Here is a 20275-nt window from a genome sequence, read left to right on the forward strand (position 1 = left end):
GTACAATTCTTGGAGTCACTTATGTGTACTATCATATTATCTCCAAATGGTTATACTTTGACTTCTTCCTTTACAATTTGTATCCCTTTGACCTGCTTTAGTTGCCTTATTACTTTAACACATCAAGTGTTATATTGAATATATACAGGAAGAGTGGGCAACATTGCTGTGCCTCTGATATCAGAGGAATTTACTTAAAAGTTTCTCTCCTTTTAGTTTGATGTTGGCTATAAGCTTGCTGTATAATGCCTTTATTATGTTTCGGTTCCTGCCTTGTATCACCAATATCAATAAGACTTTTTTAAAAACAAGAGTTGAAGTTGGATCTTGTCAAATGCTTTTTTAGAATCTAAAGAGATGATAATTTGGGTTTTTTCTTTCATTTGTTTCTATGATGGACTGCAAAGATTGATTTCTGTATATTGAAGTAACCCTGCATGCCTAGGAGGAAGCAGACTTGGTCATGATGAATGACATTTTTGATGTGTTCATGGATTCAGTATTTTATCGAGTATTTTTGCATCACTGTTCATAAGGGAAATTGAAATGAAATTTGCTTTCTTTGTTGGGACTTCCTGTGATTTAGGTATCAAGGTAACTATGACCTCATAAAATAAGTTTGATAATGTTCCTTCTGTTTTTATTTCATGGAATAGTTTGAATAGAATTGATATCAGCTATTCTTTGAAGGTCTGGTAGAAAGCCTTGGCCCTTTTTTTTGGAGGGGGTGGATTGGAAGACTTTTGATGACTATTTCTCTTTCCTTGTGAGATATAGAACTCTTTAATTTGTTTACCTGGTTTTGATGCAATTTTGTAATTAGTAGCTATCATTTCATTTAGGTTTTCAAATTTTGTGCTATATAGGCTTTTGAAGTAAGACCTAATGATTCTTTGCATTTTCTCTGTGTCAGTTGTTATGTCTCCCCTTGCATGTCTGATTTTGTTGATTTGAGTACTCTCCTTCTGCCTTTTTGTTACTTTACCTAAGGGTTTATCTATCTTGTTGATTTTCTCTAAGAACCAGCTCTTGGTTTCACTGATTCTTTGAACTGTTCTTTTATTTCTAATTTATTGATTTCAGCCCTGAGTTTGATCATTTTTAACCATCCATTCCTCTTGGCTGTGTCTGTTTCTTTTTGTTCTAGAGCTTTCAGATATGCTGATAAATTTCTAGTATGGGATTTCTCCAATTTCTTCATACAGGTTCTTAGAGCTATGAACTTTTCTCTTAGCACTGCTTTCATTGTGTATGATAAGTTTTGATAAGTTGTGCCTTCATTTTCACTTAATTCTATGAAATTTTTAATTTCTCTTTTTTTGTTGTTGTTCCATCCCTGACTCAGAGGTCATTGAGTACAAAGTTGTTCAGTTTTCAAGACTGTGAACTTTCTGTTGTTTCTTTTGTTGTTGAGTTCCAGTTTTAGTGCATGTGGTCTTATAAAAAGGAAGGGGTTAATTTGATCTTGTATCTGTTGAGGTTTGCTTTATAGAGAAGTATATGATCAGTTTTGGAGCAAACTATGTGATTTTCATCCACTATCCAGAAGTCGTTGAGTAGGGAGCTGTTCAGTTTCCATAAGTTTGCACACTTCTGTTGTTGTTAGTTCCAGTTTTAATCAATGATGGTCCGATAAGACACAAGGAGTTATTTCAATCTTCTTGTATCTGTTGACATTTGCTTTGCGGCCAAGTGTATGGTCAATTTTAGAGAAGGTTCTGTGAGGTGCTGGCAAGAAGATATATTATTTTATGTTTGAGTGACGCTGTGTAGATATATGTTAAGTCCATTTGATTCATGACGTCTATTAGTTTCATTATTTTCCCACATATTTACTGTCTCAAGGAGCTATATTTTGGTGAGTGTGGGGTGTGGAAGTTTCCCATTAGTAATGTGTGTGGTTAAGCATTAGAAATATTTCTCTTATGAATGTGGGAACTCCTGCGTTTTAGGAATAGATCGGGATTGAGGATTGAGACATCTTTTTAATGTAGTTTTCCTTTGGTAAATATGAAGTGTGTGTCCTCCCCTATCTTTTTTGATAAGTTTTGGTTGAAAGTCTATTTTATTAGATACAATAATGGCTACTCCAGCTTGCTTCTAGAGTCTGATTGATTGGAGTACCCTTTTCCAACCCTTTACTGTGAGGTAATGGCACCTTTATTGCTAAGGGTTTTGTTGTTGTTGCTTTTTGGGTTTTGTTTTTTTAATATACCAGAATAGCAGGTCCTGTTTTCATATGCATTCTATTAGCGTTTGTCTACTTACTGGGGTGTTGTGGACATTTATCTTGGGATATATTATTGACCAGTGATAGTTCTTGTATTTCTGATGGCAGTGGTTGAAGAGTGAGTTTGTGTATTTCCTTTCTTTTTGTTTTGCAAATGTGGCATTATTTATTTATTGTGAATTCCTGGGTGTAGTTAGCACCCATTCGATGGAGTTTTTCTTCTTGTATCTCCTATGGTGATGGATTTGGGGCTACAAACTGAACAAACTTGTTTTCTTTTGTAGATTATCTTGTTTTCTCCATCTATGGTGATTGAAGGTTTGCTGAGTATAGCAGTCTGGGTTGGCATCCGTGGTCTTTTTGTGTCTGCATGACATCCATACAGGCCCTTCTGGCTTTCATAGTCTCTGTTGAGAAGTCAGGTGTAATTCTGATAGGCTTGCCTTTATATGCAACATGGCCTTTTTCTCTTGCAGCTTTTAATATTCTTTCTTTGTTCTGTACCTTTAATGTTTTTATTATTATGTGTCAAGAAGATTTTCTTCGCTTGTCCAATCTATTTGGAGTTCTGTAGGCTTCTTGTATATTTATTGGCATTTCTGTCTTTAGATTGTGAAAGTTCTAATCTATGACTTTACTGAAAATGTTTTCTGGGCCATGGAGCTTGGAATCGTCTCATTCTTCTATTCTTATTATTCTAAGGTGTGATCTTATCATAGTGTCTGTAATTTATTGTATGTTTTGTGTCAAGAAATTGTTATATAAACATTTTTTACTGATGTATTGTTAACTTCAACTGTATCTTCTACACCTAAGAATCTGTCTTCCATTGCTGTTGCTTATTTCTGAAGTTTCTATTCTCTTCCCTAGGTTTTCCAACACCAAAATTGCCTCAGATTGTGTTTTCATTGTTGTTTCTAATTTCCTTTTTTACGTCTTGAATGCTTTTATTCATTTCTTTCTCCTGTTTAACTGAATTTTCCTGTAATTCTTTATAGACTTTTTTTTCAATTCCTTCATCTGTTTGAATGTATTTTCCTACATTTCTTGGAAAAACTTACTTTTTCCTTCAAGGCTTACATCACTTTCATCACTTCAAATTTAAAGTCTTCTTACACTTTATGGATGTTCATATCTCCAGGGCTTGCTGTGCTATATAATTACAGGTTTATAATGGTGTCATATGGCTATGCGTTTCGTTGCTTGCTTCCTGAGCTGGCCTATAGCCATCTGGTTGTTTCTGGTGTTAGCAGGCCAGGGGATTGCTGCCTATGTGTGTCCCATATGGACTAGGCATCTCAGGAGCCAGTGTCAAGAGCTCTGAGATGAAGCCTGTTTGCTAAAAACTCCCCAGAGGCTTCCTCAGGATGATGGACAATGGGTTTTATAGCCTGCACTCAGTTCAGCTCTACTGGGTTCCCTGTCAGTGTTCCAGTTGTTCCAGGCAGGAGAGGAGAAAGCTGAGGGAGCTTCAGGCTGAAAGCTGCTTGGATGCCCCTCGAGCCTGCTTGGAATGTTTGATGATGTGTGTTGTGGCTAGATCCCAACTTACCTCTGCTTGTTTACTTTATGTGACCCAGATGGGCCAGGATGTGAAGCAATGTGTAGAGAGGGATCCAGCCCTGGCTGCTTGGGTGTACCATAGGCCTTTTAATGATAGCAGCTAATACGGGTTGTGGTCCATGCCTGACATACCTTTGCCTGTTAGATCTCCACTTCCGAGATGAGCCAGGCCAATAAGCAGTGGGAATGCAGAGAGAGAGTTCCAAGCCCAAATCTGCTCATGTGTTTCACAGGACTTTTCAGTATAGCATCTGATTTAGGTTGTGGCCTATGCCCAACACAACTCTCCAAACTTGGTTTCACTGAATTGATCCTCTGTTCCCCAGGGGACTTGCTCTCTGCCTCGACTATCTGGAGGAGTACAAAGTGATTGAAGGTTGTAACTCCTGAACTGGGAGACATTTGACAGGGATGGGGGGCTGGTACTGATCCTCCCCAACTCCTTCTACTCAGTCAGTTTTTCAGCCTCTGATCCTGTGCTCCATAAACATGGAATATACTGGGAACCACTCCATTGGAATACCTTTTAATAAGTTTATTATTGCCAAGAAATAACACTCCTGACCAATGTATGTACATTACTCTAAGCATTTAATCATTATATATGTATATGTATATATGCATATATATGTACATATATATGTATATATGCTATTATAGGGTACATTTATAGTTTCTTCAATTAACTGATCACACATTTATAAAAATAAATACACACAATTTATGACATTTTACTCATGAAATTTAATTATCTGATTAATTTTTATATATCTTTGTCTCTCTGATTTCCCAGACCCCCATCTCTGTATGCAGTGAAAGTTGTGGTCCTGGATTCAGAAAATCTCTACAGGAAGGCAGGCCTTCCTGCTGTTTTATTTGCAGCTTCTGCCCAGAAAATGAAATTTCTAACAGTACAGGCAAGTGTGTGTACAAAGAGATCAGGATACCATCTCTGTTTTTAATCAATGTACTGAAACAGAAATCATAACCAAGATGATTGAATAGTCTATATTCTTAAGATTTTTTGTGGGCATAATTAATAGTTATAGTCAACAGCATAACTCCTTGAGGTGCACCACATTTGTTGCCTTTACGTGATTCTAAGCTGTCCTTTTTTCAGGTAATACATTTTGATAACATGAAAAAGTCTAAGATTCACTTCTTCCAGAAACTTTTCCATGTGGAACCTTCATAGATATATCTACATCAAATTTTCTGGGAGCTGTACTAATATCACATTGAAACTCTCTGTCACAGTGTCATCTTTTCAGAGCCCAGAACTCTTCCTGAAATAGATAAGATATTAATAGACAGTATATTTGACTTAAGAAATGTAGTAGCCAGAGAAATGGCTTTGTAGTTAACAGTAATGCTACTCTTAAAAAAATGAGAGTTTGGCTCACAGCACCCACATGATTACTTGTAATTGTTTATAGCTCCAGTCGCTGGCATTCTGACACCATATTCTGGCCATGTGAACAGTACACACATGGGCTGCACACACTTACAGGCAGGCAATATTCTCAAAGCAAACATAGGAAGAATCAATAATTCATATGTTTCATGTCTAAAATATAGATTTTTTTCCAATATGGAAATTATTATTGCTGGTTTTTATAGTTCGCAGAAGAAAGGGGGAAGAAAATCTGTGGGGATTTGCATTTAAGTTATGCCATAAAGCTGAATAATTGCATGCACAAAATCCTACTGGGTGATTTAAGTAATGCCACATACATTTTGAGAGCAAACTGTGGGTGCTTAAATAGGGTTGTACTATAACATGATATGACCAAAGGAGAGGGAAAATAGTTTTAGGACTATTCGGAATAGCTGAATATGGGAAACTACAACATATAATATCCAGAGCATAGTGAATTATAACATGATAATCTTACCACCAAAAAAAGATATGTAGTAATATCATTTTGCTAAATGAACATAGTGATATATTTCTTCCTGATTTTACCTTTCTAAGCATAGTTAGCATAGTTAATATAGAGACCTATAACAAGTCAGGAAACCAAGAATAATAACCAGTAGCACAACCTGTAACCCCGTATCTCAGAGATCATTATTGAGGAGTAAGCAACTATGTTGTAGGAGCAAGAGATAAGAGAAGGCTATGGGGAAACTATTTGCACAAAAAACAGATGTGACACTGCTACTGTACACACAGTCTCAAAGCAAAGGTGACTCCAAACACAAGGCCTATGCAAAATCAACCCAAGCAAACACTCTGGAGGAATGAGTATTGGATCATGAAGCCACAGTCCTACATGCATATTAATTGATGGTGAAAGGGTCAGTTTTCTTTGGGAATATGGGTTTTAAGATGCTAAAAATGTTCCAGGAAATGATGCTCCATACAGGTAAGCTCAGGTAGCCTTAAATAGGTAGAGTCAGTGGACTTTATAAAACAGCACATAAAGTTGGGAAGCCAAAGTTTGGAGAACACAGGGAAAGAATTTGATGAGAGAAAATAAGTAGTAAGGTTGATCAAAGACATATATGAGTTTATGAAATTCACCAATGAAAATAAATTATCAAATTAAATTATGTTGTGCATGGGGAGATACTATCATTTAGGAAACACTTTATTATGCAAGTTTGCAGCCTCGGTATGTTTCCCATCACCCACATTAAAAGCCAGGAATTTCTTGAAAATGATTTTACAAAATATTGAATGACATATCCACATACTCACAAACACAGAGACAAACACCTTTTTTTCCCCAGTGGGTTGGATTGTAACTTTTCTTGTTTGTTTTACTGAGTACTTTGTGTATTGTAAGTATGAGCTTTTGTAAGATATACAAGAAAATGTTTGCTCACATTCTATAGGATGTCTCTTCACTAAATAGACTCTTCTCTTCCCTGTACACAATCTTTATAATTTTATGAAGTTCTGCTTGTTAGCCATTGGGATTATTTCCTGAGTAGTTACAGGTCTGATTGGAAATGCCTATTCATGTGTATTTGATTTTCTATTGCCTATAAAATTGGCCAAAAATACCCTTCCACTAATAGTACATCTGACAATAGGTTAGCACCTAGAATGTATGAAAAACTGAAAAAAAAAGCAAGTGAAACAATTAAAAATTGCATCAAGGAGCTAACCACAGAGTTCTGAAAAGGTGACACAAAGATGCTTTACAAACATTAAATATTTGTTCAAATTACTTTAGACATCAGAGAAATACAGAGAAAACCTACTTTAAAAAGTCATCTCACCAAGACATAATTACCAAGATAAAACAAGAGTAAGTATAAATGACAGGAATTCTTGTCAGATAGGAAAGGAGGAACATTTATTTACTGCAAATGGGAATTAATACTGGTGCAACTATTATGCACCTTAGTAAGGACCTCTTTTCAGTATATACCCAAAGGACATTATATCTTACTAGAGAAATACTTGCTCATCCAACGTTATTGTTGCTATATTGACAATAGATAGAAAATAGGAATAGCTTTCCTAGGTTCCTGTCTGAAACCATAACAGAGTAGCAATAATAGTGTCAGAGGTTAGTGCTTTCTCATGCAGGGTGAGGAAAGGGGATCCCAAGATGGACCAGACATTGGTTAGCCTTTCCCTCAATCTCTAGTCCACCTTTATCCCTTCACTTCTGGTAGGCAGGACAAATATTGGGTTGATGGTTTTATATGTGGGTTGGTGTCCCTCTCCTCCCAGTGACAATGCCACTTAGCTACAGAAAGTGGAGACTTTAGGTTTATATCACCAGCTGCTAGGAATCTCAGCTAGGGCCACCACTGTAGACTTACAAGATGCCCTCTTCACTGATTTCTCTTCACTCTTCCAGTCTTTCCCCTTCTCCTTGCATCTGAGACACACCCCAATTCTCCTGTCCACCCCATTTCCACCCAGGTCCCTCTCTTCCTCTACTCCTGTTGTCTATTTTATTTACCATTCTGATATTTCAGTAGCTAATGGAAACAGGTGCAGAGAAACACAGGAAATCAATAATTAGAGCTCTGGTAGTCTTGTGGAAGAGTGGAAGTAAAGATTGAGGGGACTGAAGTGGTTCAAGGACACCAGAAAAAGACCTATAGAGTAAATTAACCTGGAACCATGGAGGATACTCACAGACAGAACTAATGATCCAAGAGCATGCATGGATCCACCTAGGCCTCCAGCACACATATAGTAGTAGATGTGTAGTTTGTTCATTATGTGGTTCCACAAAAAATCAGAGTGTAGACTGACTCTAATACCTGCCATTGGTTCCCTTTCACCTAGCTATACTTCTATACCTGTCCTCAAAGATAGAGGACGCACTTTAGACCTGCTGCAACTTGATGTGTCAGAATGAGTTGACACCCATGGAGGGTAAGACTGGGAGAAGAGGAGGGACCAGGCTCCAATCAGGCTGTGAAGTGATTAAATAAATAACTTAATAAAAAAATGAAATAGGAATAGCTTAGATATTCTTCAACTGTGGATGGATAGTGAAAATGGGATGCACTTACACAATGAAAAGTTATTCACCTCTTAAGAAAAATGAAATTATTTTACTCAAATGAATAGATGAGGCTGGAAGAAGTCATCCTAAGTGAGGTGTCAGAGACCTATAAAATAGACAACACATTTTCTCTCTTATATATGGGTGCTAGCTTTTAAGCTTTAGGTATGTGGTCTAGTTGAAATACTCACAGATGTTAGGAAAATATTAAGGAGTGGATTTTTTTTGAGGCACAAGGCCACTTTTTAAAATTTTTATTTTATTAATTTATTCATCTTACATCTCAATGGTTATCCCTCCCTTGTCTCCTCCCCTTTCTCCCTCCCTCCCATTTTCCCCTTACTCCCCTCCCCTATGACTGTGAATGAGGGGGACTTCCTCCCCCTGTATATGCTCATAGGGTATCAAGTCTCTTCTTGGTAGCCTGCTATCCTTCCTCTGAGTGCCACCAGGCCTCCCAATCCAGGGGACATGGTCAAATATGAGGCACCAGAGTACATGTGAAAGTCAGACCCCACTTTCCACTCAACTGTGGATAATGTCCTGTCCATTGGCTAGATCTGGGTAGGGGTTTGAAGTTTATAGCCTGTACTCACTTATATCTGCATACTAGCCCAAGGGGCATGTCCCATGAAAGTCTTCACTAACCAGGAAACTGAGACAGAGGGGAGGACAACCTATTGGGACTCTAGATGAGAGAAGCATGGGAGAATAGCAAAGTAGAAGGATCCAGAGGGTCCTAGAAACCTACAAGAAGAAAATTATGATAGGCAGATTTGGACCCAGGGGTCCTGCTCAAACTATGGCACCAGCCAAGGACAATACAGGAGTGTATTTTTAAAGTAATGGAAAATGGACTATAACTCTTTAAACAGAGAAAGGGGAAATAGAATAGGATTATAACAAAATGGGAACACAAAGACGAAAGACAAAAAGTGTAAAGTTTTTTGAAAGACATATACTGCAACATACCACAGTAAAACTTCCTAAATTACATACATTTAAAAATCAATAAGACTACATATATAGTTTAATGAACTTTTCTCATCTAATATAGTGGTGGTCCATTCAAGAGCCAAGGATCACCTGGTAAAAACACCAATACTAGACATGTGAAGCCTTCTTTTGACTTGTTGATCAGGGCTGCCCACAGAACAACCAAACTTTACAGCCTTTTATTGTTGTCCCTTGTTTTCCTCAAAAGGTGGAAGGGAAGCCACTATTGGAAAAGGTACTATGTACTTCAGAAACAGGTCCATGAGACAGCTGATCTGCAACTGACCTAAGTGTTGTATCTCAAAAGACTAGATTTCATAGTCCCATAAGGCATCATAAAAACTTCCATGTGAGCAAGTCAAGTTAACAACCTTATCCATTAATGATACCTATAAAACACATTATTTACCAACATGGTATGATAACCCTAAGAGTGCAGTAATAGTACACATATCCTGGTGGAAATCAACATTTTCCTATATGAATTAAATATCTGTTCAATAAGAAAGATAGTGTGCCTGGTATTTGAAATATAGTTTGCTACTCAGTGGTAGTAAAGCTATTTTTATTGGATAAGAATATACAACCTCTAATTTATTAACCAATTTTTAAAAAAAACAATCTATAACATTTACACAAATATCCACATATAAGTGGATTCTTTGGCCCCTCATTAAGGAAAATTCTCTTGCCAACAGATGGATTTTATTATAGAAAATCACAACCAATGAAAATACAGAGTTGCGAGAACCCAATCTCAATGGTAGATATGTCTACAAAAACTCCAAAACTTGAGGCTCAGGGAACATTGTGAAAGAGAAAGAAGAAAGATTGCTAGTGCCAGAGGAGAAAAATATGCTATGACATAGGTCTTGTCATAACACCAGAAACTATACCCATGAAGGCTCATCAACATGGCTACCCAAACGTAAACTAAAATGAGATGACACTAATATAGACTAGTGCATGGCAGACAGGCCATGAGGACTCAGGCCTACCCAAAGAAAGGTTGCCAAATGTGAAAATTGGTACCAGGAAAAATGGAAAAATGACCAAGATTTATCTAAAGTTTCTATGTAACTGAAAATTTTAAATTAACATTTTCTGTGATGAAAATTAAAACTTACGTGTAGGGAGATCAGGCTTCCCAAGAAATTTTAGTTTACATCACCTGTATTTTTGATACCTTCCAAAAATTTTGATAACTACATGCCATACAATGAAACAAGAATAGTGTAGATTTAAAAGGTCCTATGTAGTGCAATACAAATGTACTTTGTATTCTCCTAAAATTGATGTTAAATTGTGTCTTACACAAAAGGTAATGCATTAATTAGCTTTCCATTACTTTTATGAAGACCTTTGACCAAGAGCAGCTTTGGAAGTAAAGTTTACAATCTATCATGAAGGGAGTTCCAGGATCATGGAGTAGCAAACTATTTAGCTTCCCAAGGCTCATTTACTTAATATGTTAATACTACCTAAGAATTATTTCCCAGGATGGCACTGCTTACCAATGCCTTCTTTCAATATTCATTATTTAAGAAAATGCCCCCACAGACTTGTCCATTGGACAGTCTCACAGAGGCCTTCTGTCACTTGATATTCCCTTTTCAAAGCTGACATTAGTTTGCGTTAAGTTGAAAAACAAAATTAACAAAGATAATGTTTTTAAGGCATAATCATAGATGATTGTGAAATGGAGGTACATTTGCATTCATTGGTGGGAGTCACACAGTTCTTAGCATATTTTTCAGGCTTTAGTTTATCTCTTCTGTCATGTGAAGAAAAGTGTTCAACAGACACTAAACCTGCTGTTTCTAGGAAACTATTAGTATTCAATTTTCTAGAACTAAGAGTATTAAATGTTTGCTTTTGTGAAACTTCTCACCTAAATTATAATAGTATACAAAATATACAATGAGAATTGATATGTTGTGTTAATTTGGAGATGAGAAAAGTAGGATAATGAATATGCACAGCAAATGAAAATTATTCATGTATTCATTTGACACAAAACAAATCTATAACTTTAACTTGCAAAATCATCAAAGCTCAAATTTTCTAATGAGCTACTTTGGGGGGGGGTGTAGCAAGTAAGAAAACAAACCACTGAAGTTGTGCTGACACCACACTGTATTTCTTGCCAGATGTGGATCAGTGTGTGAAGTGTCCAGATGACCAGTATCCCAACACAGAACGAACTCACTGCCTCCAAAAAGATGTGACATTTCTGGCTTATGAAAGTCCCTTGGGGATGACACTGGCTACTCTGGCCTTGTGGTTTTCTTCACTCACCACACTTGTTCTTGTGGTTTTTGTGAAGCACCAAAAGACTCCGGTTGTGAAGGCTAATAACAGTACTCTCAGCTATATCCTGCTCATCTCCCTCAACTTCTGCTTTCTTTGCTCTTTGCTCTTCATTGGTCATCCCAACACAGCCACCTGCATCCTGCAGCAGACTGCATTTGGAGTTGTTTTCACAATGGCAGTATCTACTATCTTGGCCAAAACTATTACAGTGGTCTTGGCTTTCAAGTCTACAGCTCCAGGAAGAAGCATGAGAAGGGCACTTATATCGGGGACACCCAAATTTATCATTCCTATCTGTACACTTGCACAACTTATCATCTGTGGAGTCTGGCTGGGAACATCTCCTCCCTTTGTTGAAACAGATGCACACACTGAACATGGTCAGATCATCATTGTGTGCAATAAGGGCTCAGTCACAGCCTTCTATTGTGTCTTGGGATACCTGGGGGCTCTGTCAGTTGGAAGCTTCACAGTAGCTTTTTTGGCCAGGAACCTGCCTGACACCTTCAATGAAGCCAAGTTCCTGACATTCAGCATGCTGGTGTTCTGCAGTGTTTGGATCACTTTCCTCCCTGTTTACCACAGCACTAAGGGGAAGGTCATGGTGGTGGTGGAGGTATTCTCCATCTTAGCATCCAGTGCAGGGCTGCTAAGTTGTATCTTTATCCCCAAGTGTTATATTATTCTTATGAGACCTGATAAGAACTCATTGAAAGCCATAAGAAATAGAGATAGATGGAAATAAGCTTTCTTGAGAATAACTCATGTTACATTTTTGGGTTTCAAATGTGTCAAAAAGAAGTTCTTAGATGAAATTGTTACACAACATAACATATCCCACTATCCAGATTAATTAAATATTTGGTGGTGTAAGATTGAAATGTTGTGACCAGGATGAAATTATTGTGAGATAACTTATTCTTCTTGTCAGCCAGCTATAATTTATCTCTTTATATGACTTCCAGATAAATACATTTACAATGTAGAAAATGGTCTTACCTTTCATCAAACCAATGGTCAAGTTTATGTGACTTCCAGATAAATACATTTACAATGTACAAAATGATCTTACCTTTCATCAAACCAATGCTCAAGATAGTATAAGATACTGTCCCACATAATCATCGCCTAGAAATACCAGGTTAGCTGTAATTTGACCACAGGAAGTTTACAGGAATTTATTCTGAGAATGTCTTGAATTTTGGATTAATGTTCTCTTACTATAAGAATTACATGAAAGCATCTTCAGATTGGAACATGATATTTGACATGACCTGCTCATTCATGTCATGGTTACTTATATTTGGCCACACCATCAAGTCTCACAACATTCAAGATAATTACTCTTGCTTGTTTGTAACATCAGAAACTGAGGAAAAGCTAAGTCTGTTTTCCACTCAATTCTTATGAATATAATCATAGGTGTCAGCAACTCCAGATTGTTAATTTGATGTGAATGCAGCACAGATATAAAAAACCACCACTCTGGTGTGTTTACAATGTAATTCAAAACAGATTTAGCTAAAATGAAAAATGGTTCATCTTATATTTGTGAGATAGATCCCATGGGCAAAATTCCAGAGATGAATATAAAAATACAATAACCAAAGCACCAAATTCAGGAAATCTGTTATGTAACTTAAAAGCAATGTGATTACCTACTTTGTTCGTTTGCTGCCATGATTTCACTACTGTAATGAAATGTTCAGTTATCATGGTCCAATACAAACCTACTTTTTAAATTATTTATTTTAGTGTTGGGGATTTTATTATAATCTTGATGTATATCAAATCCTCATATTTTAAATCATTGCCCTTAATTTTTCATTATTTGACATAGTAAATAAATGTGTCTATATACCTATATACATATGTATTATGTATAGACATAAGATATATACATTAATCTTGTACATGCATATAATATGTACATATTTTATATAAATATATATTCTTATATACATGAATACAACTTGCTCACTGTCTACAATATTCTTTGTATGTATATTACCATTACAGAAAACCACAACCAATCATAATTCAGATTTGGAGTCCAGTCTCAACAGATACATCTACAAACAGTTCCTGCACTTAAGGCTCAAGAAACGTTGTGGAAGCGGAAATGGAAATATTGACAGTAGAACTAGAGGACTGGGAATTTTTAAATTTTTATTTATTTGTTTGTTTACTTTACATCCTCATCATACCCTCCCTCTCCTCTTCCTGTTCCCACTCTCCCTCATATTTCCTCATTCCACCTCCTCTATTTTTCATAAAATGGAAACCCTCCCCCCAACATCCCACCCCAGATCATAATGTCAAATCAATACTAAGCACAATCTCTTCCCCTGTGACCTGACAAGGCAGCATCGGATTTTTCACTCTAAATGTCAAAGGGTCAAGTTCCCACGTGGATAGCTCAATTGGATTAGGACATTTTGGTAAGAGCATATATTCTAATAAAGGCAGAATTAAACCACCAATGCTTTGCCAATACAACCACCTAAACAAAAGATGAGCAAGAACAGGGGCAATAAGCATCCCAAGTGGATGACATATCGTTAAGGAGGCCTCAACCCTATATAAGTAACTGCAGGCAACTGAGGAATTCTAAGGATGAGAGAAATATTCTTTTTCAGGAAAAGGCACATCAATTGGTTATTCAATACCAAATAATTTTCTTGAATTTACTTTTGCCACGTATTTACTCACAGAAAACAGAGCACGGAATCATAGAGAACACTAGACATTTATGAATGACACCTGTGACAGCTAGATAGTCTATGGTGAGATACATACATCCACAAGCAGAAGTATTTATTCTGTAGTCATTCTACATTGGAAATATGGTATAGTTTTAAATATTCTGTGGTGTCACGGATAAGAGGACATTTTGATTCTAAAAGAAATTTGACTGTAGATTTTGCAGTGTTCTGAAAATATTAAGGAATGTGAGGCCTTTTAGAGGTGGTGAGCGCATTTGCATTGTAATATAAATCCGACTTCAGTATCCTGGAGTAGCATGTTATGATTGAATGATGATGTGTTTGAATGTGGCATCAACATGAGCTGGACTCATGGCTGTTTATTATGATTTCCAACATAATGGACTTTGTAAAGCCGTGTGTGTGTGTGTGTGTGTGTGTGTGTGTGTGTATGTGTGTTTGTGTGTTTGTGTGTGTGTGTGTGTGTGTGATGTATCCATTCATGTTTAAAAAGGGTGATTAGACCTTGTCAGGATGTGAGCAACGCAATCCCATGTACTAATAATCTGAAGGGTAGAATTCAGTAATAGCCATCAGCAGTCTCTTTCTGCGGTATGACGACAGCTTTAACCTAAAGCTTACACTACCTTTGTTTCTTCCCCCCTGGTAGAATGCATGCTAACACTCTTCCTTCATCTAGTCTTAGTTGTGTTGTGATATCATAGGCACGTGTGTGTGTGTGTGTGTGTATACTTTTCATATACCCTTCAATGCCACTAATCTTTTCCTTGTCTCCTTGTTTTTACATCTCCCAATGCCATTCATAGTATAACTTATTTGCTACTTGACTTTATTTTAACCAATATTTTTAAATCTCCCTTCTCTTTATGACTCAACTCACCCTGCCTATTTTCCAAGTTAAATATATTACAAATGTTCAAAGCTCAGTTCCACTTGTAGGAGAGAAAATGTGATAGTTTATCTTTCTAACTCTGAGTAACCTCATCACTGTACTGTATCGAGTTTCTTCCATTTGCCTACAATTTTCATGTTTTTGTTTTATATTGCTGCGGAATAATGTTCTATTGTCTACAAATATTACTTTTTTAAATTTTTTATTATTTATTTATTCTTGTTACATCTCAATGGTTATCCCATTCCTTGTGTCCTCCCATTCTTCCCTCCCTCCCCTTTTCCCCTATGACTGTTCCTGAGGGGGGTTACCTCCCCCTGTATATGCTCATAGGGTATCAAGTCTCTTCTTGGTAACCTGCTGTCCTTCCTCTGAGTGCCACCAGGTCTCCCCCTCCAGGGGACATGGTCAAATGTGAGGCACAAGAGTACGTGAGAAAGTCATATCCCACTCTCCACTCAAGTGTGGAGACTGTTCTGACCATTGGATAGATCTGGGTAGGGGTTTAAAGTTTACGGCCTGTATTGTCCTTGGCTGGTGCCTTAGGTGGAGTGGGACCCCTGGGCCCAAATCTGACTATCATAATGTTCTACTTGTAGGTTTCTAGGACCCTCTGGATCCTTCTAATTTGCCATTCTCCCATGCTTCTCTCATCTAGAGTCCCAATAGGATGTCCTTCCCTCTGTCCGAGTTTCCTGGTAAGTGAAGGCTTTCATGGGACATGCCCCTTGGCCTAGTATGCAGATATAAGTGAGTATATACCATTTGAGTCTTTCTGCTTCTGGGTTAACTCACTCATTATGATCATTTCTAGCTCAATTCATTTATCTGCAAATTTATGGAATTCCTTGTTTTTAATAGCTGAGTAGTATTCCATAATGTATATGTACCACAGTTTCTTTATCCATTCTTCTACTGAGGGACACTTAGGCTGTTTCCATGTTCTGGCTATTATGAATAAGGCTGCTATGAACATGGTTGAGCAAATTTTCTTGTTGTGTGCTGGAGCATCTTCTGGGTATATTCCAAGGAGTGGAATAGCTGGGTCTTGAGGAAGCCCTATTCCCATTTTTCTGAGATAGCACCAGATAGATTTCCAAAGTGGCTGTACTAGTTTGCATTCCCACCAGCAATGAAGGAGTGTTCCTCTCTCCCCACATCCTCGCCAGCATGTGGTGTCACTTGAGTTTTTGATCTTAGCCATTCTGATGGGTGTAAGATGGAATCTCAGAGTTGTTCTGATTTGCATTTCCCTGATGACTAAGGAGGTTGAGCATTTCTTTAAGTGTTTCTCAGCCATTTGATATCCCTCTGTTGAGAATTCTCTGTTTAGTTCCAAGCCCCATTTCTCAATTGGGTTATTTGGTTTGGTGGTGTTTAGCTTCTTGAGTTCTTTATATATTTTGGATATTAGACCATTGTCAGATGTAGTGTTGGTGAAGATCTTTTCCCAGTCTGTAGGCTGTCGCTTTGTTTTCTTGACAGTGTCTCCAGCCTTACAGAAGCTTCTCAGCCTCATGAGAGACCACAGATCACACCTGAAAATTTTTTTGATCATCTTGTTTGCATGAATACTGATTAGACATCACATTCATCAGGAGCCAGATCAGAATTTTTTTCATTGACTCCCCAGTATTTTTCCTCTCTATTAGTTTAGCGTGGTGTAATTTGAACTTTTTTTTTAGTTCTAAAAAGTGTTTTCTTTTATGTGTGTGAGAAGTTACCTGCATGTATGTCTGTACTCTACATGTGTGCAGTGCTCACATAGGCCAGAAATAGATGTTATGTTCCTGAAAAGTAGAGTTATATTCATGAACTATAATGAGAAGGCTGGAAAACAAAACCATGCCTTCTAATGCAGCCAATGCTCTTAACTGCTAAGCCATCTCTCCAGCTCCAATATCTTCCATAAACTTTCAGATGTTTTATCACCCTCTAAGATAGTTTATAGTTTGAAAAGGTGTGGCCCACTGGATAAAACAAAATTTTCATTAGTGTTAGAAGTTTCCAATATTTATAATAATTTCATCAATGCCATCACTTCTTTGCAGCAATAGACTCAAACGTTGCCATGTATTGCTACAGCCATGAATACTCTTGAAAAAAAGCAGAGACCCAAGAGACCATGCTCAGACATTCTGTATCTTCCTGTAACATGTCCTTATTTATAATTTCACAGCTATGAGATACAGTTACCACAGTGTTCATATCCTCTTATGATTTCTTTAATGCAAATTCAGGTTTATAGTCTGCACTTTAAAATTTAATGTTTTCAAATGCAAGTAAAACTACTGAGTTAAAAGATAGACATTAAGGGTCACTTATGTACACTATCATATCATCTGCAAAGAGGGATAATTTGACTTCCTCCTTTCCCATTTGGATACCCTTGATCTCCTTTTGTTGTCTTATTGCTCTGGCTAGAACTTCGAGTACTATATTGAAGAGATATGGAGAGAGTGGGCAGCCTTGCCTTGTTCCTGATTTTAGAGGAATTTCCTTGAGTATCTCACCATTTACTTTGATTTTGGCTGTTGGCTTGCTGTATATAGCCTTTATTATGTTGAGGAAAGTGCCTTGTATCCCCGATCTCTCTAAAACTTTAAACATGAATGGGTGTTGAATTTTATCAAATGCTTTCTCTACATCCAAGGAGATGATCATGTGGTTTTTTATTTTCAGTTTGTTTATATGGTGGATTACATTGATGGATTTCCATATATTAAACCATCCCTGCATGCCTGGAATGAAGCCTACTTGGTCATGATGAATGATATCTTTGATGTGCTCCTGTATTCGTTTTGCAAGTATTTTATTTAGTATTTTTGCATCTATGTTCATAAGAGAAATTGGTCTGAAATTCTCTTTCTTTGTTGAGTCTTTGTGAGGTTTAGGTATCAATGAGACTATGGCCTCATAGAACGAATTTGGTCATTTTCGGTCCATTTCTATCTTTTGGAGTAGCTTGAAGAGTATCGGTATTAGCTCGCCCTTAAAGGTCTGGTAGAATTCTGCACTGAAACCATCTGGCCCTGGGCTTTTTTTGGTTGGGAGACCATCGATGATTGCTTCTATTTCTGTAGGGGAAATGGGACTATTTAGCTTGTTTATCTTTTCTTCATTCAACTTTGGCAAGTGAAATTGTTCAAGAAAATCGTCCATCTCCCTTAGATTTTCAAATTTTGTGGCGTATATGCCTTCAAAGTAGGATCTTATGAGTGGAGAGTGTGATACGACTTTCTCACGTATTCTGGTGCCTCACATTTGACCATGTCCCCTGGAGGGGGAGACCTGGTGGCACTCAGAGGAAGGACAGCAAGTAGCCAAGAAGAGACTTGTTACCCTATGAGAATATATAGGGGGATGTAATCCCCCTCAGGAACAGTCATAGGGGAGGGGAATAATGGGAAAATGGGGGGGGGAGGAATGGGAGGATACAAGGGATGGGATAAACATTGAGATGTAACAAGAATAAATTAATAAAAAAAAAGTAACACAAAAAAAATAAAAAAGAAAAAAGAAAAAAAAAGATAGACATTAAAATGAATTTTTCTTTCAGGCTTTATTGGCATTAATAATTGTTCATAGCAATGTCTTTCATCATGACATTTGAAACATACACATAGTACATAGTCATTATTTTACAACCTGGAAAACAATGAATTTCTTCTATGGATGGAAAAGTAATACATCAAGGCTTTAGGTTTCACACTGAATAAAATACTGTAAGTAAAAACACACAATAAAAAAAATAACCAAACATACAGGGAATAAAGCATTGTATACTACAGCAAAGCAAATTACAATGAATGTAAAATGATAGAATTAAACACATCAGCCCTGAGCTATGCAACAGGCCATATTCAGAACACAGAATGACCATGTAGAACATATTCCCAGAAAGATGTGATCACGCTAGGACTTGCTAAAAACCATACAGACTTATATATATTTACATTTTTAGGAATGACAATTTTGTATTGGATACTCAATTGATGTGCTTTCCCCTGCGGAAGACTATTCCTCTCAATCAGCCTTCCTCAGTTGCTTCTGATTCTTTGTATAAGACTGAAGCCCTGTGGGCTTTCCCTTGTACATATTATGATATCTACTGTTGCCTTTGTTACAAGAGCTTAGAAAATTGTATTTATGCATTTAAGTACACACACACACACACACACACACACACACATATATGTGTATGTATGCCATAAATTTCAAAGACCACGGAGAGGTATACAGAAGACTTATGAGGAATAAAAGGAAAAAGAAAATGTTGAAATGATGTAATTATATTGTAACTTCAAAATTAAATGAAGTAATTTTAAAATATGCCAGTGATGTATATTATGTAAGAAGTACATACTAATAGATAAAGGTTAATTGAAAAGGAAATAGTGATCTATAACGTTAAGACAAGAGACCTACTAATGTTAATTTACATAAAAATTGAGAAAGAGAAACATAAAATGATATATGAGGCAGAGAAGATAAGTAACTCTTTCAAAATGAGATTACAATGAAATGATCACGGAGTGTGCAACTGATGTTGTTGTTTATCCAGTCTTCCAATGTGGTCTCCTATGCACAGCAAAGCGGTATTGTGGACTTTACTCAGTGGTGAACATTTCCACTCCAGTATGCATGAGTACTTGAGTTCACATCCTCAGAACCTGTGTGAAACATGGTTATGGCTGAACACACACTTGCAACTCCGTCAGTCTGAAGGGTGGGGACAGAAGGACTGTTCGTGCTTCCTGGCTGGCTGAGGAGGTCCATGTTCAGAGAGACACCCTGTGTCAAGGCAATAATATAGAGAGTGAGAAAGCATGACACCAGCCTCCTTGTGGATAAGCATATGGGCACACATGTGATAATACAACATCACAAGGATACACATAATGGATATAAAATAATAATAATAACAATAATTTAAAACTAAACAGAAAATATAAAACTCAAAGTATAATATGATTGATACAAGGTAAGTTCACTCAAAAATCTCAATTAAGGCAAATAAATCCCTTGGCTACCTAAAGATTCTCAAATTACACAATAGTATGAGGTCTGCACC

At 37.0% G+C, this 20275-nt stretch overlaps 2 protein-coding genes across 2 annotated transcripts in view; one reads left to right on the plus strand and one right to left on the minus strand.

The window, feature by feature from the left end:
• LOC127183509 (vomeronasal type-2 receptor 116-like) overlaps window positions 1–12328 on the plus strand; it is a 48147-nt gene extending 35819 nt beyond the window's left edge. The window contains exons 7-8 of the mRNA XM_051139588.1: window positions 4587–4710; window positions 11421–12328. Of these exons, the coding sequence (XP_050995545.1) occupies window positions 4587–4710; window positions 11421–12328 (1032 nt within the window). The remainder of the gene's footprint in view (window positions 1–4586; window positions 4711–11420) is intronic.
• A 7476-nt stretch (window positions 12329–19804) lies between these two features.
• Window positions 19805–20275, minus strand: part of LOC127212667 (adhesion G protein-coupled receptor E4-like) — a 47025-nt gene continuing 46554 nt past the window's right edge. The window contains exon 17 of the mRNA XM_051172751.1: window positions 19805–19995. Coding sequence (XP_051028708.1) covers window positions 19816–19995 — 180 coding nt within the window. The 3' untranslated portion in view covers window positions 19805–19815. The remainder of the gene's footprint in view (window positions 19996–20275) is intronic.

Source organism: Acomys russatus, chromosome 31 (genome assembly GCF_903995435.1).
Source record: "Acomys russatus chromosome 31, mAcoRus1.1, whole genome shotgun sequence".
Classification (NCBI taxonomy): Eukaryota; Metazoa; Chordata; class Mammalia; order Rodentia; family Muridae; genus Acomys; species Acomys russatus.